At 43.2% G+C, this 25,730-nt stretch overlaps 1 protein-coding gene across 1 annotated transcript; it reads left to right on the forward strand.

The window, feature by feature from the left end:
• Positions 1–1,812: 1,812 nt before the first annotated feature.
• Positions 1,813–25,476, forward strand: IKBKB (inhibitor of nuclear factor kappa B kinase subunit beta). Its single transcript, XM_077306642.1, has 21 exons — positions 1,813–2,051; positions 3,234–3,328; positions 3,873–3,990; positions 5,120–5,189; positions 6,444–6,532; positions 7,577–7,666; positions 8,587–8,711; positions 10,444–10,551; positions 11,272–11,401; positions 12,376–12,570; positions 13,789–13,903; positions 14,697–14,820; positions 15,339–15,490; positions 17,691–17,752; positions 19,285–19,394; positions 20,743–20,792; positions 21,865–21,964; positions 22,146–22,293; positions 22,799–22,926; positions 24,874–24,964; positions 25,286–25,476. The coding sequence occupies exons 1-21, from the start codon at positions 1,917–1,919 to the stop codon at positions 25,352–25,354; spliced, it is 2,304 nt and encodes a 767-aa protein (XP_077162757.1). The 5' UTR covers positions 1,813–1,916; the 3' UTR covers positions 25,355–25,476.
• Positions 25,477–25,730: the final 254 nt, after the last annotated feature.

Raw genomic sequence — 25,730 nt, forward strand, 5'->3', positions numbered from 1 at the left:
AGTATGACCTGTACTACTGTCAGGTGCACCATGCATATGTATCCTGCTAAATGTGAAATTACTAGGATTCAGAGTAAACATGCTCTAATTTTATTACACAGTAATAACATCTTGCCAGGTTTTGTACCATTTGGTTTTAATGTTCCTGGTTTAACTAAGCCTTTCACCAAGGTAATTTGGTGTGACAATATTTATTTTAGTACAGTACTCCATATTTTTTGGCTTCATAGATTTATATTTGGAGTGCTAGATCTCTAAAGCCTGTTTTAATTTTTTTCAGCTGAAGAATCCTTCTGTTGGGAAGTTTAGAATTTTGAGGAATTTCCCAAGTCTCCACAATTAACCCTCAGACAATTGTTCTAAAAGTTAATTTCTTGGCGTGCTCTTTGTAAGTTCCTGTGTTTCTGTATTCACTATTGAATAAACACTCTATTTAAGGATACTGCAGCACAGTTTGGATGAAGTTTGGCTCCTACATGATACTTACAGGACACTGAAAGTGCTTACCTTAACCAGGGCCTGCTTTTGATTAGGGGCCTCAAATAGTTTTATTTGGCCTTCTGGTCCACAGAACTAAGGTTCATAGTGTCTTGAGCATATGATATCATTTTATGTAAAGGTGCTGTATATAACAGTTCCTGTATTTAGTGTATTTTATATATGCTGTTTTTATTTAATGCCTGACCACTGATAAAGGTGGCAACACTTAAACTGGTCAGTGGAGGCATTAGTATGCATGTATGCACTGATTTTATTGAGGCTATGCCATAAGCCTTGGGTTTTTAAGCATAAATAAATATTTGTACATTTTATATTTGTACATCCTGGGCTCCAAGATCACTGCAGATGGAGACTGCAGCAAAGAAATTAAAAAATGCTTGCTCCTGGGGAAGAAAGCTATGGCAAATCTAGACAGCATCCTAACAAGCAAAGATATCACCCTGCCAACAAAAGTGCGTGTAGTCAAGGCTATGGTCTTCCCAGTTGCAATGTATGGCTGTGAAAGTTGGACCATAAGGAAGGCCGAGTGTCAAAGAATTGAGGCTTTTGAACTCTGGTGCTGGAGTAGAACTCTTGGACTGCAAGGCAAACAAACCGGTCAGTCCTAGAGGAGATCAGCCCTGTCTGCTCGTTAGAAGGCCAGATCCTGAAGATGAAGCTCAAATACTTTGGCCACCTCATGAGAAGGAAGGACTCCCTGGAGAAGAGCCTAATGCTGGGAGCGATTGATGGCAAAAGGAGAAGGGGCCGACAGCAAATGAGTTGGCTGGAGTCACTGAAGCAGTCGGTGTGAACTTAAATGGACTCTGGGGAATGGTAGAGGACAAGAAGCCCTTGGGGAATCATTGTCCATGGAGTCGCGATGGGTCAGAAATGACTTCACACCTAACAACAACACATATATAGTTATGTATTTTTAATTTATTATATAATTTTGGTTTTTTATAAGTAATCTCATGTTTAGATTTTACATGCACGTTTAATGAAATGTTGCACTGTATACTTATGTGTAGCCATAGGGAAGGGCCGGCTAAAAATGCGAAAATATATAAGGTGCCACCGGACTCAAACTTTGTTCTGCTACTTCAGACCAACGTGGCTACGCACCTGAATCCCCCCCCCCCATAGTTTTACAGCCATTACTGAAAATGCTGACACACACATTTTCTCCGGGGACATCCTTGGGCTGGCTTAAGGCAGCCTTTTAACCATGCAGGGGTCCCCCGCTTTGTTTTCCCGCCCGTTTCCCTTTTCGCTGCTGCCCCTTTAAAAGCCGACCTGCCCAGGCCCGCCAGCCACGCTCTCCTGCCCTCCCTCCCTCCCTCCCTCCACGCGGAAGTAGCTGGGCCTGCTGCTGTTGCCAGGAGCACTGCTAACGGGCCTCGCCTTGACGGGGGCCTCCTTCGCGGCCCCCGATGGCGCCTCAGCCGCCCCCTCCCCCGCCGCCGCCGCCCGCGCCCCTCCAGTCGATGGGCTGCTGCGGCCCGTGGGAGATGCGGGAGCGCCTCGGCACGGGAGGCTTCGGCAACGTCATCCGCTGGCACCACAAGGTGGGTGCGACGGGAGCGCATAGAGGCCGGCCGGGAGCGCGCCCTTGACGAGAAGGGGTTAACAAAAGAAAGAGGCTAAAGCGGCGGGAAGGAGGCCGCTGGTGGCGCGCGCACTACCCTGAGGGGGCGATCTGGCGGGAGCGCGCTTGCGTTGCCCTCTCCCTCGCGTGACGTCAGCAGAGTGGCAGGAGCGTTCCGTGTGTGTCTAAGCGCACCTCCTTTTAAGGGGGGACGTCACGTGCCCTAAAACCCTGATTGCAAACAACAATAACAATCTGGAGTAAAGAACTAGTGCCACCTGCAGCGAGCCCTAAATTAGGGTGCCAGCCTCCAGGTGGGACCTGGAGAACTCCCGGAATTATAGCTCCTCTCCAGACTGCAGAGAGCTGTTCCCCTGGAGAGAATGGCAGCTCTGGGGAGTGGGCTTTATGGGACTGTAGCCCTCTGAGGTCCCTGCCCTCCTCAGGCTGCACCCCAAATCTCCAGGAGTTTCTCAAGTTGGAACTGGCAATCCTAACTCCCCCATCCTTTGCCAGTGGCCAAGGAAGGGGGAACATAGCAACCCTGCCATCTGTCACAGGGAACACATGGAACAGGCTCACTTAGTTTTTCTTTATACTTGTGCTAATTCTGACATTACATAGCACAAATGTGCTGTTGGGTGTGTGGTTTTAATGACATGCTTGCACACGTACTAGCCCAGGGTTTTTTTTTTTTGGTAAAGTGAACATGTATTGCTTATAGGAAAAAGGGCATTTGAACTGGGGTCTCCTAAATCACAATTTATTATTATCACAAGTTATTATTTAATAACCATTTGAGCAATGCTTTGTATAAGTTTTCATAGGCCAGAGTCCATTTTGTCAGAGATACAAATCAGGGGCAGGTAACAGAAAAATGGCAACTGTTCCTGGCAAATACAAAAACATTGGAGCAGTGCTAGTTAAGATTGCTTAGCTACCTTTGTGTGTGCATGTGCAGTGACATCTCCCCCCCCCCCAATGTATAATGGTTATATGACACTCAATATGTGGTTTCTGCTCTTTTTCCCAACAGTACTGAATAGCATGCAGGATTTTGTAACATCTAAATCAAAGCCAGTATTCTTGTCAAGGCACTGAGAAGATAAAAGATCGTGCACTGTATTTAGTCTGCTTGAACATTGTTGTTGTTTTTAAACAGGAGACAGGGGAGCAAATTGCCATTAAACAGTGTCGCCAGGAGCTCAGCATCCGCAACAAAGAAAGATGGTGTCTGGAAATACAGATAATGAAACGGTGAGCAGCGGGCCTGCACTGCGAAGCCTGTGGCTTCTGTGTGTTCTGTGTGAAGTGGCATCAGGATTGTCATCTTGTTCAACTAAATATGTATTTATTTAGCCTGCCCCATGTTGTGGCCTTCAGAAGAATCACAGTGTTTAAGCACTGATACATTAAACGACATACAATAAACAGAAAGGAATAGGAGACTGGCCTTATGTCATAGCAATTGTGCTGTCAAGCCCAGGCCAAAGATTCGTTTGCACTAAAATTTAACAAATGTCCTTGTATAATATTGTTGCTTTCAAGCTGTGTTCTGGAGAATCAGTAGCAAATATACTTCCTAAATCAGAGTTTGCCCACTGTGACACATTCAGGGCTTATGAAGAATGCTGGTGATAGCCTAAAAAGCTCCGTTAAGTTATATGCTGCTGTAGGATGTGCCCTACAACTGATGTTCAGGGATTGTTCAACAGACAGGTCAATGCAGAAAGTGTTCTCTGTAAAGTAAAGTAAAATAATGGGTCCTGAGATATTATCTGCTCTATGTAATTTCCTACAGACTAAATCACCCCAATGTGGTGGCTGCCCGTGATGTCCCAGAAGGGATGCAGAACCTTGCCCCTAATGACTTGCCCCTGTTGGCGATGGAGTACTGCCAGGGAGGAGATCTTAGACGGGTGAGTATTTGGAAGTGCACCATACATTAGAGAGAAGCCGGGAGACTGAAGGGAATCTAGTTGGACTTAGTCAGGCTGCTTTGTTTTTGTTGGTGTAGTGCAGTGTCTCTGGGTCTTTTTGTACCTCACAAACTGTATCAAAGAACCCAGGTCGTGCCCTGATAGAAACAAAAAAAGAAGCTCATTTATATCTGTTCATAGACATTCTGATGTTTAATATTTACAGAATGTTTAATTTACAGAAAGACAATAGATAATCTTGGCAGGAAAGATCAGCAGGAAGGAGCATATCAAAGAGGCTTGCTTGTGGGCAGGGAGAAATGCCAAGGGCCCAAGGACTATTGCTATCATACCCAAAAGTTTCAGATGGATAACCTGTGGCAAGTAGGACTGGCATGTTCAGACTTGCAAGTGGACATGGGGGAGAGCTAATTGTTAGTAGTTGTTATGAAAATCGTGCATGTCATTTAGACTACTGTGTCCCACGTACCATTAACAGACAATCAATGGTATTGATTCAGGGGGGTAGTCATGTTGGTTTGAAACATCAGAACAAAGTTTGAGTCCAGGGGCACCTTTAAGACCAACAAAGTTTTATTCAAGGTATAAACTTCCATTGGTATGCACACTTCTTCGGATAAACCATTGTGTTTAGAGACTCAGACTACATACTAGGAAGCAGTTTGCTGCATTATATGAACCAATGATGATTATATGATCCAAAAGCTGATTTTATGGCCTTCTGAAAAGAAAAAGGGATGGTTTTGATGCATGCATTTCCTGGAATTTAAAGGATGATCTGCAGTCTTCTGGGACTATGCCACTTTAAAATGCAAGTACGGTATCCAGTGACCCATCAGGATCTCCCTGTATGTATGAAGCTAGCCTGGGAGCATGTTTTGGTCTAGTCTTCTGAATTTCTAAATCTATGGGGTTGCTTTATGCAGGGGGGAATTCCAGTACGTTTCAGGAAGTGTTACAGGCATGCTAGAACCAATGAGCTCCCATATAATGCCAACTTTCCCTCAACCAGCATCCTCTAAAAAGGGCCTCTTTGCACCAGTGTTAATTCTTAACAAACTCCTGCAAAGAGGAGGAGTTTTCTTACGCCCTCTCTTTAATTCTGCAGTATCTAAATCAGCTTGATAACTGTTGTGGCCTGCAGGAAAGATCTATCCTCATCTTGCTGTCAGACATTGGTAAGTGACCCAGAGAATCCTATCATAAGGCAATGGAAGCAGTGGCCTGGGGCAGAGTGTTATGGTGTGACATCGACGGCAGAAGGCTGTGATTACAGACAGCTCCAGCGCAAGGGCACAATGTAGCGCAGCGGATTTCTGCACTGCTGAAATGAATGAGATCCATATGGCAGTTCTGTTGCACACGCTCCCATTCATTTCAGTGAGGGGGACTATGCCCTCTGTACATTAGCGCAGTGGGTTTTCCAACTCGAGATGTACCCCACCCTTGCAATATATGTAGGTGAAGTGAGTATTTGAAGAAACCAAAGCATTTGTGTCTTGTCCTTTGATGTGACTAGGAGTTCAAAACTCTGATAGAACAACCTGGTGGAGAAATAGCAAAATGCTGCGGCCCTCTAGATGTGCATGGACTACAGTTCCCATGAGCCCCTGACAGTGAACGCTGGCAGGAGCTAATGGGAATTGTAGTCTATGCATATCTGGAGGGCTCCTGGTCTAGGAAAACTGGTCATTTCTTATGGTGCCAGGATTTTCACTGTTGCATGCTGACCTGCTGTTCCACTGAAGTTTACTTCGGAAGACAAAAAATCTGTTTAAGGCAGGGTAGGCAAACCTTTTGGGCCAACTACCAGAAAACTTGTCGTGTCTGGTGTGAAAATGACGATATGCTAGTAAACAAAAGAGGGAGGAGGGAAAAGACAGGGATGTGTACTTGGCCAGACACACTGGGAGCAAACTAAGCTCCAGTGGTGCTGCCAGTGCCTCAGGGAAATCCTTTAGCTCCTTAGAATCATAGAATCATAGAATCATAGAGTTGGAAGGGGCCATACAGGCCATCTAGTCCAACCCCCTGGTCAACGCAGGATTAGCCCTAAGCATCCTAAAGCATCCAAGAAAAGTGTGTATCCAACCTTTGCTTGAAGACTTCCAGTGAGGGGGAGCTCACCACCTCCTTAGGCAGCCTATTCCACTGATGAACTACTCTGACTGTGAAATTTTTTTTCCTGATATCTAGCCTATATCGTTGTAATCCTTCTGCTAATGAGCCCTGTGCACCAAGCAAAATTATCTAGCATGCCTCTGTTCAGCCTGTATACTGGAAGTTACTTGCCCTGTTTTTTTGCTCAGCTCTGGTGTTCTGAGCCGCTGTTTGGCTGTTCCACATTGCCTTTTGTCATGCACTGTTAGTAAAATGAAGAAATTGATCATTTTGCTGATAACAGTTCTCTCTCTTCTCTTGCCCCTCCCTAGCTTCTGCTCTCAGATACCTTCACGAGAACCGAATCATCCACAGGGACTTGAAACCAGAGAACATTGTTCTGCAACAAGGAAATGGGAGGGTGAGTTGTGCACTCTTAGTGGTTAGGAGTGCAGACTTCTAATCTGGCGAGCCGGGTTTGATTCCGCGCTCCCCCACATGCAACCAGCTGGGTGACTTTCACTGATAAGAGCTGTTCTTACTGAGCAGTAATATCAGGGCTCTTTCAGCCTCACCTTCCTCACAGGGTGTCTGTTGTGGGGAGAGGAAAGGGAAGGCGAATGTAAGCCACTTTGAGACTCTTTGTGGTAGAGAAAAGCAGAATATAAGAACCACCCCTCCCACACACACACAAGTTTTTATCAACAAAACCGAGCCAGGACTGAAAGGTTAAATCTAGGCATCTTACCATTTTGGATTTGGCTGAAAATGACTTGGCCTAATCCAAAAGGCACAAATATCACGTTACTGATTCAGCCTAATTGATCTGGCCATATCTGATGGGGCTTCATCATCAGGTAATTGGCGCGCAAGATGCTTCTTTTTAATTCTAGCCAGCTGATCAGCTGATGATGACAGTTGGGAGGGATTTAAATGGAGTGGGCAGGGCCTGTCATCATCAGCAGATTGGTGTACCTTCTCCTCCTGCCTTCTCAGGTGCTGCCTAAGAAAGCAGGGGGGTGGGGGGGAGATGCATTCAGACGTTCGAATGCAGCAAATGAACGTTTAGGCTCAAATGAGCTGAAAAGGTAACCAATCAGCATTGGTTCAGCGCTTTTTGGCTTATCCGAGCCAAACCTCCCATGCCCAGTTAAATCCTTTCTTATTTTTTCACATGTCCCAAACATTTTTTCACATGTCCCAAACAAAGCTTTCCTTTAACAGACTGACTGATAATCTCCATCACATTTGTTTTGGCCATGACTGATTCACCATCTTTAGTTTGAAAGAGTTATGGGACGAAAGTGCATGCCACTTGTTTCCCCTTATAACTGCAATGCAAAAACCTAGAGACTTTAAACAAAAAATAAAAGCTGAGTACTAGTCCATTGTAGCCCCCATATTCTCTCCTCCCGCCTTGAGCCGTCTTAATGTGCTCACATAAATTTTGTCTCTCTTATCTCAGCTAATACACAAGATCATTGACCTGGGATATGCCAAAGAGCTGGATCAGGGCAGCCTTTGCACGTCTTTCGTTGGGACTCTGCAGTACTTGGTAAGAACTCTGCCTCTGTGTGGGTGAGTGAGCGAGAGAGTGCTGTCAGGATTTACTTAGAAAACTGAAGTGGATACTGTGCTGACTGATAACAGTTATAAAGAAAGTACCGTATTTGCCGGCGTATAAGACGACTGGGCATATAAGACGACCCCCCAACATTTCCACTCAAAATATAGAGTTTGTTACATTACATTACAGTACTATGGGCCACTATGGGCAGCTATGTCTATCCCAACTGAAGTGCACCCGGTGTATAAGACGACCCCCCCATTTGGAGGCATGTTTTTTAGGGGGGAAAAGTAGTCTTATACGCCACCAAATACTGTATTTCTCCTGTATGGTGTGAACACTTCCTGCCTAGATCAGGACGAGGCCCATCTAACAGTGTTTTATTGCCTGATTCTGGCTGGATCATAAAGCGTGAAGACAGTGGCTTCCCTTTCCCTTTATTATTTGTCTCCCAGAATCTGGTATTCAGAGTTACACTGAATTACACTGAGTTACACTTTAGCCTTCCGTGAACTTGTCTAATCATTTTTAAAGTATCATCTAAGCTAGAAGCCATCACTAAGCCAAACCTAAATGGACTCCGGGGAATGGTAGAGGACAGGAAGGCCTGGAGGATCATTGTCCATGGGGTCACGATGGGTCGGACATGACTTCGTACCTAACAACAATAAAGCCTTGTGGTAGAGAACCGGATTAATTGCATATTACATACACAGAAGCACTTCCTTCTGTTAGTCCTGAATATCCATGTAAGAAAAAGCTTTTGATTTTCCCTTTTACATTGCTTTGACTTAAGAGAGTGAGGGGAGTCCCCCCCCCCACCCCCAGATCTTCTGCCTGCCTTCCCGAGAGCCTTTTAGGGAAATGAGGGTCCTGATGTAGTCTTTTTCTGGTTCTCCATATTCTAGGCGCCGGAACTACTGGAGCAGCTGAAGTACACAGTGACGGTTGACTATTGGAGCTTTGGCACACTGGCATTTGAGTGCATAACAGGTTTCCGACCTTTCCTGCCCAACTGGCAACCAGTGCAATGGTGAGTAATTCTAGCAGGAGATTCAGACCTTACCTCCTGTAACATGAGGGCAGAAGGTGGTCAGTAGCTGTTTGGTGTGTCAGAGAGGAGGGAAGGAGTTATTGCTGTCCATAGGCTCAGAATGGATTATTATTGCTTTAGGATGCTTAGGGCTGATCCTGCGTTGAGCAGGGGGTTGGACTAGATGGCCTGTATGGCCCCTTCCAACTCTATGATTCTATGATTCTATAAGAAACAAATATACCCACTGACTCTCCTTCAAGCTTAAGAAGAAGAATGAACAAAAACTGGGCTGACAGTATTTTCAGGATGACTTAAGGGATGCTAATTAGCATGAGAGGATATATTTCTTGTTGCTGCAGTAGCTTTCTCCTTAGTGGTTGAACTTGCCATTTAATCCTATGGCTCATTTTACTGCTGATTTTTATTTGTACAGGATGCCTATTTACAATTATACATTTATTGTTTTGGATTATGATTGCTAACTTTTGCGAGCTCATTGTGGCAAACCTGTACCTAGGCTGGACCAATTCAGACTTTAGATATGTCTCATATAATACAGCGTTCCTCCATGGAAGAAAAATTAACACACAGAAAACTTGCTTGTCCCAGAAAGCTGGCCTAAAATGTTTCTATTTGATGCTTGTTATGTTTTGTATGGAGGAGCAGTCAGTCACAATGAGCTCCCATCTTCAGGGGCACAGCCTAGACATAGGGTTAGTCCCAGAATTAATTCCTGGGTCCTTTGGAGACAGTTTATTGTACAAAGTACAAAACTGTTACAGGAACCCACCTAGAGCATCTTGGATCTTGTGATTTAGATGTGTCCTAACTATTAATTTCCGAGGGGCATTCTTGAGTGCTAGTTAGGTTGTATAGTTCTATATCACAAAAAGGTACCATGATACCCTTTACTTCCTGTATTTTGACTGATTGCTGGCTGAGAAGGTAGTACTATGGGATGGGGTAGAAGTGGCTTCTGGAAAGGTACAAACGTGGAGGGTGAGTGTTGAGCAGAAATGGTATTCTGAAAGTTTAATAAAATTTTGGTATTCGGGATATCCTTTGTAGCTTTGTTTGCAGGAGATAAGATCTGAGTAGAGGTGCAGCACAAATTACAGTGTGTCATTCCTGGAGTTTAACAATGAAAATTCACTAAGAACTGTAGAAACCTTTCAGTGGGGGAAGGAGGAATTGTCACAGCAAAAATAAAAAAGTGCCCTGTAGCACCTTTAAAATTAATATAGTTATCGTGGCACTTATTTTTATGTGAATTAGCACCTGACTATCAGATATGAATTGCTCTCCTCAGCTGGCATAAATCTACACATGAGTATGGGGGTGGGGTTAGGACTGTAAACATTGGGACTCAGAGTCCATGAAATGTGTGAGGTTGTGACATGTTTATGCAAAGTCCAAGACAGGAGCTAAGAAGGCTTTATTGTCATCCATTACTATTCTTGTGAATGAATCATTCTGTTCACACTTGAGATACATTTTGGGCAATGCAGAGTAGTGCCACAGACCTGCTGTAGCTATTTGCATTTCATGTTTTTTTGCCCTCACTGATTACCTTCTATCCATCTTTCTTCTGAGAATAATACCTCTCACACTTTTAAAGTCCTCTTTAGTTCACAAAAGCTTGTGCTAGAACCTTATTAACTTTTAACATATTAGGAGACTTTCCCTAGGGGGAAAAAAACCTCCCTACATTTCTCTTGATTCTTTTAAGGCATGCAAAAGTGAGGCAGAAAAGTGAGCTGGATATTGTCGTCTACGAAGACTTAACTGGAGAAGTGAAGTTTTCTAACAAATTGCCGCAGCCCAATAATCTGAACTGGTAAGGGAAATAACTATACAGTGAGAAAAATAAATGATAATCATATATGCAAATAGTTCTGCTCAGTAGTTTTTTTCCTTTTCTTATTTTATGGCTATTAAATCTAGGTTAGGGAAAACTAGAGGAAGAAAATGATTTTCTTAAAAAGTTTTATTTACACTGGGTTGGGACTAAGCCAGTTTATTAATTACATTTCAGTCCTATGTTTCTTGCAAGAAGAAGGTTGTTTTAGCTGTCAAATCTACCTTGTCACTTTATACTCACAGTAAGCCAGTGAGGAATGGTGTGTTTTGCCCCTGGCCACCCATAATACTCCACAACCAAGTGGGAATTTGGTTTCCCCACAATCATCACTGTGTTATCACCGTCATCACTATTATTATTGTTACTGTAGCTTCATTGCAGAATATTGGGAAAGAGAATGCTCTTTGCACTGAGGAGTCCATAGTCTTTTTTCACATAAGAGAAGACCCAAGAGAGGGGGAAATTAAGTGGAAATGGATTTCTTATACAGTACCTTGTGGGTATACAGTAAATGGAAGCTTTGGGAATTGGGCAGCTGCATTGTGTACACAAGCCCTTACTTCCCACATACATTTGAGAGCCTTCTTTGTGTAAAAAGGAGGAAGCTTTGTTCAATCTACCACTTCTTAAGAATCCTTCTGACACTGCCAGCCATTGTTTCCCTCCTGCCCACTTTTTATGCATGTGTGGTTGCAGTGTGTTGGCTGATCGACTGGAGAAATGGCTACAGATGATGCTCAAGTGGAACCCGCGGCAGAGAGGCACAGACCTCACATATGGTCCCAATGGCTGTTTCAAGGCCTTGGATGACATCCTGGATATTAAAGTAGGTTCTATTTGGAGGGAAGAAATGAAAGGTTTGGTATGTGGTAACTGGGATTTTTGTACAGTGACCAGATTCCAGATAGATTGATATAAAATCTTGGAACTTTAATGGATGAAATTGTCAATAATGAAAAATAAGAAGAGTTGATTCTTATATGCTGCTTTTCTCTACCTGAAGGAGTCCCAAAGCAGCCTTCCCCGTCCTCTACCCACTACAGACACTCTGTGAGGGAGGTGATGCTGAGAGAGCCCTGATATCACTGCTCGGTCAGAACAGTTTTATCAGTGCTGTGGTGAGCCCAAGGTCACCCAGCTGGCTGCATGTGGGGGGAGTGCAGAATTGAAGCCGGCTTGCCAGATTAAAAGTCTGCACTCCTAACCACTACATCAGACATTATAAAATATGAAGAGCCACATTTAAACAATAAATATATGCTTGAAGGCATTGTCTGTATGGTTTAGGCAGGAACTGTCAGTCTTTATTGCTGTTTTACATGACATGTCTTCATACTGCACATTTTGTATGAATCCTATTTTGTCTTTTACTTGTTCAAAAAGAAGAGAGTTTTTTGGTGTTTCCTGAAATTTCTTTTCAATGGAGAGGGTGGAAAGTAGTCTGGGGATAAAAATATATATATTTTTTAAGATTTCCCCTTTTTTTCCTGGGCCTCCGTCTCTAGAATTTATCACTACAGAACACACATGAGAGAAATTGTCTGCATCTTCATGCTAAAATATTTATTTAAAGCTTGTGTGTCACTCACGGAGTTAGTTTACCTTGAAAGGAGGATTTATGGTCACAAAAAGACTCCATTCCCGATTGTCATTGTGGCAGAGAGAGCAAGAGAGTGGTATTGCTAACAGATGAGCTCCCCTTATTGCTTTCTTTTAGGAGTGGGTGAGGCATTCTGCGTACTGAATAATGCAGCTGATGCTTTGTATTCCCTCCTGCTGCTTGTGCCTTTCGCTTTGCAGCTTGTTCATATCCTGAATATGGTAACAGGTGTCGTTCACGTGTATAGTCTGGCAGAAGACGAGACCTTGCAGAACGTGAAAGCCAAGATCCAGGCTGATACTGGCATCTCAGAGCAGGACCAGGAGTTGCTGCAAGAAGGGGGGTTGGCATTGTTTCCTGAGAAACAAGACATTCAGTATCTTGCTGATAGCAAGGTAGGTTCAAGAACGTTTTCCTCCAGTGGCACCAAGGTGCCTTCTGTTGCTCATGGAATACACTTGGGACTTTCTCTTTCTTAATGACAGAGTCTTTGACAGCATGTTAGTTTCAAAAGGAGAGAGTTCAAGGAATGGAGGGGGTTAGGCAGCTCTCTCTCCGTTGGCTGAGAGATGGTTCAAGAATCTGCTATGGTGCTTGCTGAAAGAAAATAGTGGGAAGATAATGTCTTTATGTCTGTACTCCACTCTGGTGGAATCTCACTTGGAGTCCTATGTTCAGTTTTGGGCACCACAACTGAAGATGTAGAGAAACGAGCCTGTCCAGAGGAGGGCTACAAAGATGGTGAGGGGTTTGGAGACCAAGTTGTATGAGGAAAAGAGCTTGGTCTGTTTAGCCTGGAGAAGACATGACTAATGTGGAATAGGCTGCCTAAGGAGGTGGTGAGCGCCCCCTCACTGGAAGTCTTCAAGCAAAGGTTGGATACACACTTTTCTTGGATGCTTTAGGATGCTTTGGGCTAATCCTGCGTTGAGCAGGGGGTTGGACTAGATGGCCTGTATGGCCCCTTCCAACTCTATGATTCTATGATTCTAATAGGACATGTCATATAGAAGATGGAGCAGAGTTGTTTTCTGTTGCCCCAGAGGGTCAGGCCAGAACTAATGGGTTTAAATTAATTCAAAAGAATTTTTGGCTAAACATCTGGAAGAAGTTCCTGACAATTAGAGCCGTTCCTCGGTGGAACAGACTTCCTCGGGAGGTGGCACGTTGTTCTTCTTTGGAAGTTTTTAAGCAGAGGCTGGATAGCCATCTGACAGAAATGCTGATTTTATGAACTTGGGCAGATTGGGAGTGGGTGGGCAGGTAGTTGTGAGTTCCTGCATTGTGCAGGGGGTTGGACTAGATGACTCCAGAGATCCCTCCCAACTCTAGGATTCTATTCTATTCAACGGAAAGGATTGAGACTACAGAATAAAAGTGATATGTTTGTCCTGTTATATTAAAAATGTCACACCTATTTCCTGCATGTTCCCTCTTAAGCACAGGGCACACAAGATAATTGCTTGGAGTGCATAATGAGACCTGTCCATGTGCTATTGCTGCTGGCCGGTCTGAGTTATTTTAATAGGCCAGTATTATTGATGTAACTAAGTAATGTATCCATCTCTGGGATATACTGCTGTAGTGGAATTAATGTTGCTTATATCTTGCAGCTGAATGATGTTGCGGCTACTGATGCAGACCTCTTCTTCCTATTTGACAACAGAAAGGACACCTATGAGCCTCAGATCTCTCTGAGGCCTCATCCAGAAAGCATCAACTACATTCGTAAGAACGTAAACTTCTGTTTCTGATTGTCATGAGGAAGAGCAATGAGCAACGTATGGCCTGAAGCCCCAGCTGTAGTCACTGGAAATCTTAGGCCATTTCCAGTTAGGTTATTGGCCACAGGTTCACTGCTGTTGGGAAAACGTGAAAGCTGGAAATTCAGAGAACCTGATTCACAAATAGTTAAATGTTGATAGAACGATATTCAATAGCTGATTGTTTAAATTGAAAAAGCTCTAGTGACCCAGCGGAAGGGAGTTGGCTGCTATCGGGACTGGAGCAGGGATCCATCAGCGAAACATGACAAGTGGGAACACACATACACGTACCCCTGTGCTACTGTGCTTTTTCAGCGGCCACAACAGCAACAGGAAAACCACACAGGCCAGTCCCTTTGTGGAACCCACCTTAGTCAGTCTCTAGCCTCTGGTATATCACAACACATTGCCCATATATGGTACTTTTCAGAATTCTTCTGCAGGACTGAAAACTTGCATTAGAAAACAAAAAAGGCCAAAAAAAGGGTCAGGGCTGGAGATGAGGAAGACCAAGGTTGGTTGTGATTGCCAACAGGATTTGATTTGGCCATGGAAAGTATTCTACATAACTTCCAGCCAATCAAGTGACCCCATCTAGGGTTCATTCCAAGCCCAAGAAATCCTAGAAAAATACAGGTAAACTAGTTGTTTCCTGGAAGCCACTATTTGACAGTCAGTGTTCAGCATCACAATCCAGTTCTGGTCCAGTTCCTCTGCTGTTTCTGATGAAAATCTTTCCCCTCTTTCTTCTGCAGTTCAGGATCCAAAGAAAAACCTCTCTTTCTTCCAACTCCGCAAGGTGTGGGGTCAAGTCTGGCATTCAATCCAGAAGCTGAATCGCAACTTTAACCAACTTCAGCACGGTCAGCGAGCAGCCATGTATGTGATGGTGTGAGTTTCCTAGAGGGGAGGGGTATAACTGAGTGGATAGAACTGGGCTAGCCGCTGAGCTGTATTTTAGACAGACAAATGTGAACTCTGTAGCCTCTCTTCAAATTCTGGCAATAGAAACAAAGATTTTTATTTGCCTAATTAATTCGTCTGTTGCTTATCAGAGGGAAGAGACTGATACCTAACCAGTTCATTTCCTTGTCTGAAAGCCTTGCTGAGGCGTCTTTTGGCCTCTGAAATTTCAAAATGCATGAATTCTTAAGATGCAAAATTCCATCCCTGGGACCAAGTTTTGTGCTTATACAGGGTGATCATAACTATATAACATGCACAAAATGTCTCCTGGTGCCTAGGGAATAAAAAGACTGCAAGACGAAGAAGTCTGGGGCTTCTGACACTGACACTGTCTGGGGGTGGCTGTGAAAGGACAACACAGATGCACGAGATATTACTTAGTATGCTCTCTACAAAAATTTCTCTCCCTCCCTCCCTCCCTGGCCTTGCAGGAGAAACTTGCTGCGGCATAATAGCACACTTTCCAAGATGAAGAATGCAATGGCTTCCCTGTCCCAGCAGCTGAAGGCAAAGCTGGACTTCTTCAAAACCAGCATCCAGATTGACTTGGAGAAGTACAATGAACAAACAGAGTTTGGAATCAGTGAGTCTCCCTCTTGGACATAGTGAGGCATCTTGCCCCATAAGCTCCCTTAAAATCAATTTCGCTTCCTCACCACGTTGTCTAGAGCCAGGAACACTTCCAGGAGAGAGTTCCACAGCTGTAGGGTGGAAAAGCATAGATCCAGGAGGAATAGGTCATTCCTGAAAGTGAAGGGAGTGCTGTGGGACCCTGTTGTGAAGAGTGCAGCCACCCCTTGGGCTTAAGGTGTATGGTAAATGAAGTGAGATTAGTGTAAATAGTGCTTGGTACAAAATTGTCAAGTTGCACTGAGTTACTGGGACAAAGGAGACGAAAAATACGGTATTTTTTTGCACCTATTGGAGGTGACAGTTAATTAAATGTCTCTCCAGCCCCAAATTAGGTATATGGGTCTCCTGTAAGGTGGAGAACAAAAGAAAAACATGGAGATATTTTTAGTAACAAAAATTGGAGATCACGTTGCCTTAGTACACATAGACTTCATGGAAGCCAGATCATCAGTGATCAGTCATCGACAAACAGTATTTGGTTGGCTTTGCACTGTGAATTTGGTTTATCTATGTAATCAACAACCACAGCCAAACTCCCATGAAGGCCCCATGATTTCCACTTACCTAAACAGCAATGGGAAAGCTTTTCCTAAAATATATATCCCAAACCTTAGGTACAAGCCTCAGGTACAAGCCATTGCTCAGAGAAGCTATTGATCTTTTCCTTGTAATATTTACCAAACTGTTTGATCAACAGAATTATGTGCTGTAGATTTTGCTGGAATGCAAGTAAGGGATTGCAGGTCTGAATTATTCACCTATACCAAAATCCCTTCACAGTTTATGTTCCCATTAGTATTCCCCAAAAAGCGAAAAGATATAAAAACAACTCATTATATAGAATACAAAAAAACCCCACTATATACATGCATACAAATATGCAAATTCAGACCAACCTTTCATCCTTTGATTCTTTGCAAGATAAATATATGTATTTTCCTTTCATAGTGCCAGTTATTGTTTTTATCATTTATATAAAATCACCATTTACGTGAAAACCGAACAAGAATACCTGTAACATTGTGCAGTTGTAAAATTCAGCACTTAGTTGCAGCTTTCTTGGCCAATAATCAAAAATGAAGAAGAGGATGTGGAGACTGGATGATTAGGATTATGCCATCACTTGTTGTTTTTATTGTTGACCGATTGGTTATTAATTACTGTAATTTCATTGTTCATTGCTATGGATTTTAGGAGATGGGGTTTTATGTGAGCCGCCTCGAGCCTTCGGGGGGAGGCGGGATATAAATAATAATAATAATAATATTTATACACTGCTTTTCACTATCTGAAGTAATCTCAAATCGGCCTATAGTCGCCTTTCTCCACCACAACAGATAACCGGTGAGGCTGAGAGATCTGAGAGAACTGTGACTGGCCCAAGGTCACCCAGCTGGCTTCATGTGGAGGAGCAGGGAATCAAAACTGGTTCTCCATATTACAGACCACCACTCTTTAACCACTATACCAAACTTCCAATCTGTAGAAAGGTCAGGATTCTTAGCCCAACCCACTTAGCTGTATCAATTCAGTTAGATTTGATGACTTGGCTACATGCTATTCTTTCAAAATCCATTATTTTTATATTTAGGACTTTTCCAGCTTTAGCTGGCCTTTCCCTTCTTATGTCCTTGGGTGCACTAACATTCTGACAAAAGAATCAAGAGTCCAGTAGCACCTTTAAGACCAACAAAGATTTATTCAAGGCGTGAGCTTTCGAGTGCAAGCACCCTTCGTCTGATGCCTTGAATAAATCTTTGTTGGTCTTAAAGGGGCTACTGGACTCTGATTTTATTGTGCTACTTCAGACCAACACGGCTACTCATTTGAATCTATTCTGACAAAAGGTTCTCTACCCTTCTCTTTCCCAATGCAACCAGTAATGGAGGCTTCACTGGCCTTTCAGCCCATGTTCTATTAAACATTAATTTCCAGCCAGGACCCTGTGCTATCATTGTTGTAACCTGTAAAACATGCACTGAGCCAAAATCCTGAGTTCCCTGTCTTGTCTTACCAGACCTTGGCTTCACCAGCCAATTAATAATCTCTGTTGTTATTTGTTGCCTTTAAGACTCAAGTGGATATTTTCTTGATTTAGGCTGATTCATTTGGTTCAAAGTTTGAACAACCTTGCTGTGTTCCCTTCACAGCCTCTGAGAAATTGCTGCTTGCCTGGAAGGAAATGGAGCGGGATGTAGAGCTCTGTGGGCAAGTATGTCTCCATCTTTTTAATGTTAGTTGCTTCACTGACTATCTCCTTTGCAGCCTGAGTCACAAAACCAGGACCCATAAATTGGCAAGAAAAGGGGGAATGATTTCTGATCAGCAGAGAGCTTGGTGGGCAGGAGAAAGGTGCAGATGAGTGTTTTTCAGTTTTCAGATGTGGCTTAAAAAAAACTGCAGGGTGGCATGCCTGAGACCTGTGCCAGAGTGATAATGACATTTTATGTTTATAGAGTAAAAAAGCACGGGAGGTGTGTAGTCCCTGTGGGTAATTTAAAGAAATATGATAACTAATTGTCAGCCTCTATCAGCAAAAAAATGTGACTATAATAAGCGGAAAAAACCCATTGAAGAGAGAATTGCAGAGAGACAAACTGTGTATAGAAAAGTGGAGGCAGAGAGTGGAGTTAAAAATTAAAAATGGAAGATTTACATGGGGGAAATCAATGTAAATTGTTATGTCATCAAATCTAGAAGGAATAAGGGAATGAACTAAGGGAAAACATGAATGCATTTTTTAAATATTAAGGAATGGAAGTCAGTAAGACTTAGATATGACATTAATGAAAGAATAAAAGGAAGAACAGCGTACCTCAAGGATCATCTGCTTGTCCATATCCCCTGAAGAGCAACATGCTGTATCCACTCAAACAAATTGGTGATCCCTTGTCCCAAGGAAGTCTGCCTGTCTCAACAAGAACCAGGGCCTTTTTGACAGTGGTCCCAATTGGGTGGAATGAGCTCCCTGATGTGATCAAGGCCCTAATGAGGCCTTACACAGTTCCATAGGGCCTGCAGAATGGAGCTTTTCCCTCAGGCCTTTCGCTGAACGCCAGCAGCAGAAGACCTCCCTGCAACCTGTATCCATCTCTGTCAAGCAACTGGTGTATTGGTTAGGAGCACGGATTTCTAATTTGGAGAGCCATGTTTGATTCCTCGCTTCTCCTTCACATGCAGCCAGCTGGGTGACCTTGGGCTCGCCACAGCACTGATAAAGCTGCTCTGACCAAGCAGTAATATCAGGGCTCTCTCAGCCTCACCCACCTCACAGGGTATCTGGTGGGAGAGGAAAGGGAAAGCGACTGTAAGCTGCTTTGAGACTCCTTTGGGTAGAGAAAACTGGCATATAAGAACCAACTCTTCTTCTTCGTCTTCTTCCTCAACACATTATCCAGGCTCCTGATCTCAGCTCCAAATTGCTGCAGTTACTGTTCAATGTTTCCAAATTAGATTTTGATGCTGATTATTATGATTGGCTGATTTTGATATGTTTACACTATGGAAAAAAGTTTTGATGTATGTTCCAAGTTTACTGGTTCTTTGTATATTGCCCCGAGATGTCATAGTGAGGGACAGTATATAAATTGAATGACTAAATAAAATAAATAGAATAGGGGGACAAGCAAAAACGTCTAAGATGAATCAAGCTAAAGATGTAGGGAGAAAGTTTCTTAACAATGGATGGAATGTTTCCCAAGCTGCTGCTGCTCCCATGTCTGTCTGTCTCTCTTTGTCTCTCAGGAGGAGGAAGTTGAGGAGCTGGTGAAGAAGACAATGGCTTTGCAGACGGAGATTGTGGACCTGCAGAGGATCCCACAGGGCCGCAAACAAGGGAGCTCCTTGGATGACCTGTAAGAGATACTGCTATGATTTAATCCTTTCTTCCAAAGAGACTTTCCCTAGCATTGGCAGAATGGCTTGGCAGAATGGTCCTTCTTTGCCAGCCTGTGCAAGGGCTTAAGTGGCAGTGTGTATAATGCTTTGTTTGGGATTCCCGACACCTCTCAAAGATAGTCTATAGAAGCTTTAGACAGGTAGGTATATCTAAAGCTCATTCAAGTGGGGTATAAATCTTTAGTTGCTCAGATAAATCCAGTTGACCCAAACGGTTTGTACATACCTTTCTCCAGCTTGCTGTCACAGGCTACCAAGGTTTAAAAGGACCACTTGGTAATCTCATCCTTATATGTGACAAGCAGTAAGAGCCCATTTATACATTTAACATAGTGAGGTGACAAAGCTTTTGCCAAGGCAGGTGAGGAGGTTGGTTGAATTCTACTTCTGTACATGCAAAGACTTTCTTAGCTGGAGAAGAACAGTCAAAGCCTACTATGTACCCACTTGATGTGGTACTATTCAGCTTTCCAACATGCTGGGTGTATAAACTGGGCTTCAATCTCATCCCATCAGAACAATACAAAACCCTTCATTAAGAGAAATTGTATTTGAAATCAAACTTCTTTAGGTCCGCGGTCAGTTCTGTTCATGTATAATTACTGTGAGCCATCTTGAATTGTGGAGATGTAGGGGGATTTAAATTTTAGATCCATATATAACCAACAAATCTGCATTTGTTGCACTGAGAGATCCAAATGGTGCAAGTTTTGCACAAACCTCTCCTTGGTCCAAGGTATTCTAAGACTGTATATGCCATTGTCAAAAAGATGATACAGCAAAGAGCAGGGAGGCTTTGTTTATGGCAGAAGCTATATGTCAGCAGAAAGAGATGGGAACTCCAGCCAGAAAAGGGAAATTAGCAGGGGGGGGGGAGATTCACCAGGGCAAGACTAAGATGCATAATAGCAAATTAAAAGCTGTTCACAATCTTTTTATTTTATTGTTACCTTTTGCCCTGTGAGTTCCAGTAGTTCCATTTTACAGGTGGAGGAGTGAGGCAGAGAGAGGCCATGCAAAAGGGTCTTGAACCTTGTCACCCAGATTACTGCATAGCCACCTGCCTCTTACTTTCCCCTCTTCTACCTACTGAAAACAGGCAGTGAAACAAAGATCATTTTAGGACAAGAGAGAAGGAAGTATGATAGGTTTTTATCTGACAAAAACGGATAAAAAAAACCCCCATCCCACTCAGATATTTACTAGCTTGCCCTCAGAATAATTCAGTTTCTTGAACTATGCAAAGAAGGCTGTTTCAAATCCAGATTCTTCAGAGGGCATTGTGTTTTCTTGCTGCTTTTGCAGAGAGGAGCAAGCCAAGGACCTATACCGAAGATTGAGGGAAAAGCCAAGAGGTAAAAGGCTTCATAGCTTTGCAATATTGCTGCAGCCTGTTTTCTTCCAAAGGAGCCCAAGTGGGAGAAGAGGGAAGGGCTGCAGGACTGCATGTCAGGAGCCCTTTCTCATGCCACTGTTCCCCAGCCTGCTCTTCTGACCCCAGTGAAACTTTACAGTGTAGTTCAGATACTGATTTACAAACCTTCTAACTTCTCCACAAGCTCATATAGTCCACCTTTCCCTTTTCCTGGTTCCTTAGACAGACCTTTTCCTTACAAAATACTGTGAAACTGCAGATCTTCTGGAGATATTTTCACACCCATGGCCCTTTTTTTGTTCACACAGTAAGGATGTTGCTAAAGAATGTTAAGCTGTTTTTTAAAAAAGAATTTCCCCAAAGCATATAAGTGATTTCTAATGTGTCAGTGATCCATGAGCACTTAATAACAAATTGTCTGGCAGAAAGACATAAGCTTAACATAGAATTGCCACTGTGGTCCATGCCCTAGTAACACCTAGACTACTGCAGTCTACATGGGGCTGCTCTTGAAGACTGTCCGGCAGCTACAGTTGGTCTAGAATGCTGACTGGAGGGGGCTGTAGGGAATGCATCACTCCCCTCTTGTCCCATCTGGTAGTGAACTTTAAAGCCCTGTATGGCTTGGGGTCATGGTTCCTTAAGGACCACCTCCTCTTCTGCAAATAAACCCTCCACTCTAGTAATCTTTGGACGTCTTGCTTTGGGTGTCCTCACCAGCTGAGGCTAAATGGATGGCAAGCCAAGAAAGGACTCTTTATGAGGACCAAAACTTTGGAACTCCTGCTCCAGGGAGACTTGTCTGTCTCCCTCTATCACTGTCTTCTGCCAGCAGGAAAAGGTTATTTTGTTTGGAATACAGTGATGACAGAAATAAGAGATGGTGTCTATTTCATTATACTGCAGTAGGTGTGATCTTTACTGCTCTTGTGCATAGCCTTAAGCTCTATCTCTTCCTGAAAAAAACTCAGAGCAGTACAAGTTTTAGCTCACACTTTTTAAAATAACCTCTCCCTGTTCTGCTTTTTGGTTTCTCACACTTCTTCCTCTAGATCAAAGGACTAGTGGGGATTGCCAAGATGTAGTACGGCTGCTGTTGCAGGCAATCCAGACCTTTGAAAAGAAAGTCCGCCTTCTTTATGCACAGCTCAGGTAAGATCCCAAACCACAGGTTGTAAGAGAGAAGGTTATGCTGACTATTTGGCATAGAGTTGGAACAGGCAGAATGCCATATAGTGCTGCAGGCTAGCGGTGCCATCTTGCCACCTCTCTCTCTCTTACTCCTGGCCTCAGGAGTCAGCTGCCAGGTGGTGACTAGACTGTCATTTTTCAGCAACACAGTTGTGTGCAAACAAAAGGCACTGAAATTGTTTCCTAAAGTGGATGAGGTGATGCATCTGATGAATGAAGACGAGAAAAAGGTTATCGGACTCCAGGAGAAACGGCAGAAAGAACTGTGGAACTTGCTGAAAATTGCCTGTGTGAGTGCAGTGGAAAAACACATTTTTTCCCTTCCATTGAGAGAAGATCAGGTTGCATGTCTGAATCTTTCCCCTTCCCTTAAGCAGCTTGCAAACCTTTTCTGCTGTGCTTCTCTACATCGGCCATGGAATCCTCATGTGTTATAGAAACTGATTACATTCTAGGTCATACTTGTGTATCTCAGACTCTGGTTGAACCTTGCTTTAATTAGGAATGTGCCATAGACCACTCTCCTCAGTGTTGTAAAGCTAAGTATGCAGGGGATATTTGGTGGAGCTTTTTTGCTGCTCTTCCTGATTTTCCCATTGAGGAAACTGAGTGTTCCCCAGAACTCAGTGTGAAAAACCACAGCCTTAATCAGACTTCTTATATCTTGTATAACGTTGCACCCTTCTCCCTCCCTCATTCCTGGAAGGATGGCAAAACTTCCCACTGAATTAGAACCGCTTGTTTCTCCACTTTGCTGTGCACAGAAAACTTAATGTATCTCTTCCTTCCCTGCAGAGTAAGGTACGTGGGCCTGTCAGTGGCAGCCCAGACAGCATGAATACATCACGTCTTAGTAATCCTGGTCAGCTGTCCTTACAGAGCTCAGCCCCCAATGGCAATTTACAAGAACCTGTGCTTAAAAGGTAATGTTCTAGGTTCGCTGGCAGGGGCTCCTGGGAGTTGTAGTCCATGGACATCTGGAGGGCCGCGGTTTGACTACCCCTGTTCTAGGTGATTGTTCTGGACTTAAGTTTTCTATAATGATGTTCCTGTAAATAATTCCTCCCTGAAGGCTTGTTGTGGGGTGCAAAAATGATTTTAGCTGCAGTCTGGCAATATTCCACTTGGCTGTTTGAAAGTTTATGATAAGCAGAAAATAAATTGTATAATAAGACTACAAATTAAACTATTTGGAGTCTCATGGCCCTTTGCTTTTTCACGCTAGAGGTGCCACAGGAAAACTTAAACAACCACTCCTCTGGCTTTAGAGTATCTAAACTCGAGAAACATTTGACTCCATCTTCATAAGGCTATATGCTTAGTGTGGAGGACAGAGGGGGGAACATATAATATTTTTAACTAATGCCTTATGGTTACCAGGAGAACAGATAGAGCTTGTTCACGGAAAGGGAGGGGGACCACTGTGTGAACAGCAGCACAGGGCTTACTTGCTTGCAGTATAGCAGTTACAGTTTTTTAATTGTGAGGGCTCTTTCTCCCTCCTCCATGTTTGAATTCTGCAGTCGCTCTTCTTTGATTGAGTCCCTTCAGACTAAAGTCCAGCAGTACCTTGGAAGACCCAACAAGATTTCAAAAGTGCAAGCTTTTGAGAGTCAGAGCTCTCTTCATCGGATACAGTTTTGTATCTCACAAAGTGAGCTTTGACTCCCAAAGCTTATACTCCAAAAAACGTGTTGGTCTTTTAAGGTGCTACTGGACTTGAATCTAGTTTTTCTATTGCAGACCAAGTGACCCCCTTGAAACAATCATGTTTTTCTTGGTTTCATAAAACACTGTGCCACCCTTCCTGTGTCCACATCAGCATCTTTTCCTTCAGAGCAGCCTTGTGTAATTTCTTATCACATTCTTTTTGTGTTTCTTAAAAATAACAATTACATTTAGGCAAAAATGCATCCTCCAGATTAGCCACTGCTTCAGGCATGTAGCAATTTTCTACAACTCCTACAAAAAAACAGTGGGGGTGGGACCAAGTAACCTGGCCCTGTCTAGCTCCAGTTGTCCTTTATTCATACCAAGAAATGCAACGAAGCAGAGACAGATGTCGGAAAGACCTATACAAAATACCTCACTTAATCTTGGTATTGACTGGGGAAGGCACTGGCAAGGCCACCCTGTATTGAGTCTGCCATGAAAACGCTGGAGGGCATCACCCCAAGGGTCAGACATGAAGTCGTGGCAATGAAGATCTTCAGTGCTAATGCTTCTATAAGAAAACACAGCGGTACACATTGTTCTTACTATGGTTTAATTTAGTCTCTAGCGTGCGTTTGGAGTTCATTAGACCATTGATACTAGTGAGTTTGCTCCTTTAAGGTAAAAGAATGGATAATTTAGAAAATGTAACAAAAGAATAGATTGTGTTTATGCTTCCCATGTTGTATTTTTATGTATGATAATCCCAGCCTCATTACATTTAAAAGGGCGTATGTTGCAATGCTTGCAGGCAAATACTAGCTTCTAACATCTACCCAGACATTGGACTATATAGCTGCTTGTTCTCAAATCAGTTAATGAATTTACTTTCTGCGACAGGGCCACAAGTTCCCCTTCAGGTGCCTGTTTTTATGACACCTGCTGAATTTGTCTAATAGAAACAAACCAAGGAACCCATGCGGATGTCAGCCATTCTCGTTGGAGAACAGCCTTCAACACAGGCAATTTTGAAACTGAGCAAAGTTAAAAGCAAAGTTTGATATGATGAATTCAGCAGGACTCTCAGGAGAGCTTAAGTAGCTCCTCTGATTTTAGCAAACCAAAAGAAAGTGCATTGATCAGCAAGTGGAATGTATAAATATTTCTCCTATACTTACATGGCACTCTTTTACACCAATCTTTTGTAACTTGTATAGTGAGGAGCTCTTGATGGAATCTCAAAGCCTCTGCAGCCAGCTAGAGAGTGTGATGCTTGACACAATGAAGGATCAAGACCACAGCTTCATGGTAATACTTCTAGTTTTCTACTGTAAGGTGCTGAGGTTAAAGGAAGGAGGCATAAAGAGAGCAAGCAGTTCCTACTTAGATAAGTGCTTGCTTAATTCTCTTTTAGAAATGTATTGGATAGTAACTAAGGAAGGGGAAGGAACCAGGCAGTTACATCTCCTTCCTCTACATACAGCCCACCTTTAACTGTATTCCTCTTGATAACTTATGCCAAACTAAAGATCTTGGCAGCTGGAGCAGCATATTTAGAAGAATCAGAGAAAGGGGACAAGTAGTTCTATGAGTGAGCTGCATCTAAATTGGAATTTGATTTATTTTTAGGCTTTGGACTGGAGTTGGCTGAAACTTCAAGTGGAAGAACGAGAGAACCCGGAACAAACTCAGATGTGAAAAACATTCACTGAATAGTGTTTTTAACACCCAAGGTGTTCATCCTGTTGGGGGAACTGCTGACTGCAGGCCCCGTACCTGAGAAACTCTTAAATCTTTGTAAATAAAAGTGATTTTCTGTACTGCCTTCTAGTACTTTTAATTTGTCCTCGCGAATACAGACCATTTTCATTTCAGGTCTGTTGGGTGCATTTGACTCATTGCAAGTGGATCTGGAGGGGTCTACTCTTAAATGGTGGCCTTTCAGAGCAGGTCTTCACATATTACAGATCCCGAAGAGACTTGTGCCTCTTAGTGGGCAGGGCTGAGCAGATCGCTTTGATAAATTCTTTTGTCTCCTTCAGTGCCTTATTACCATTTTTGAGATTGTGTGCTT

Source organism: Paroedura picta, chromosome 12 (genome assembly GCF_049243985.1).
Source record: "Paroedura picta isolate Pp20150507F chromosome 12, Ppicta_v3.0, whole genome shotgun sequence".
Classification (NCBI taxonomy): Eukaryota; Metazoa; Chordata; class Lepidosauria; order Squamata; family Gekkonidae; genus Paroedura; species Paroedura picta.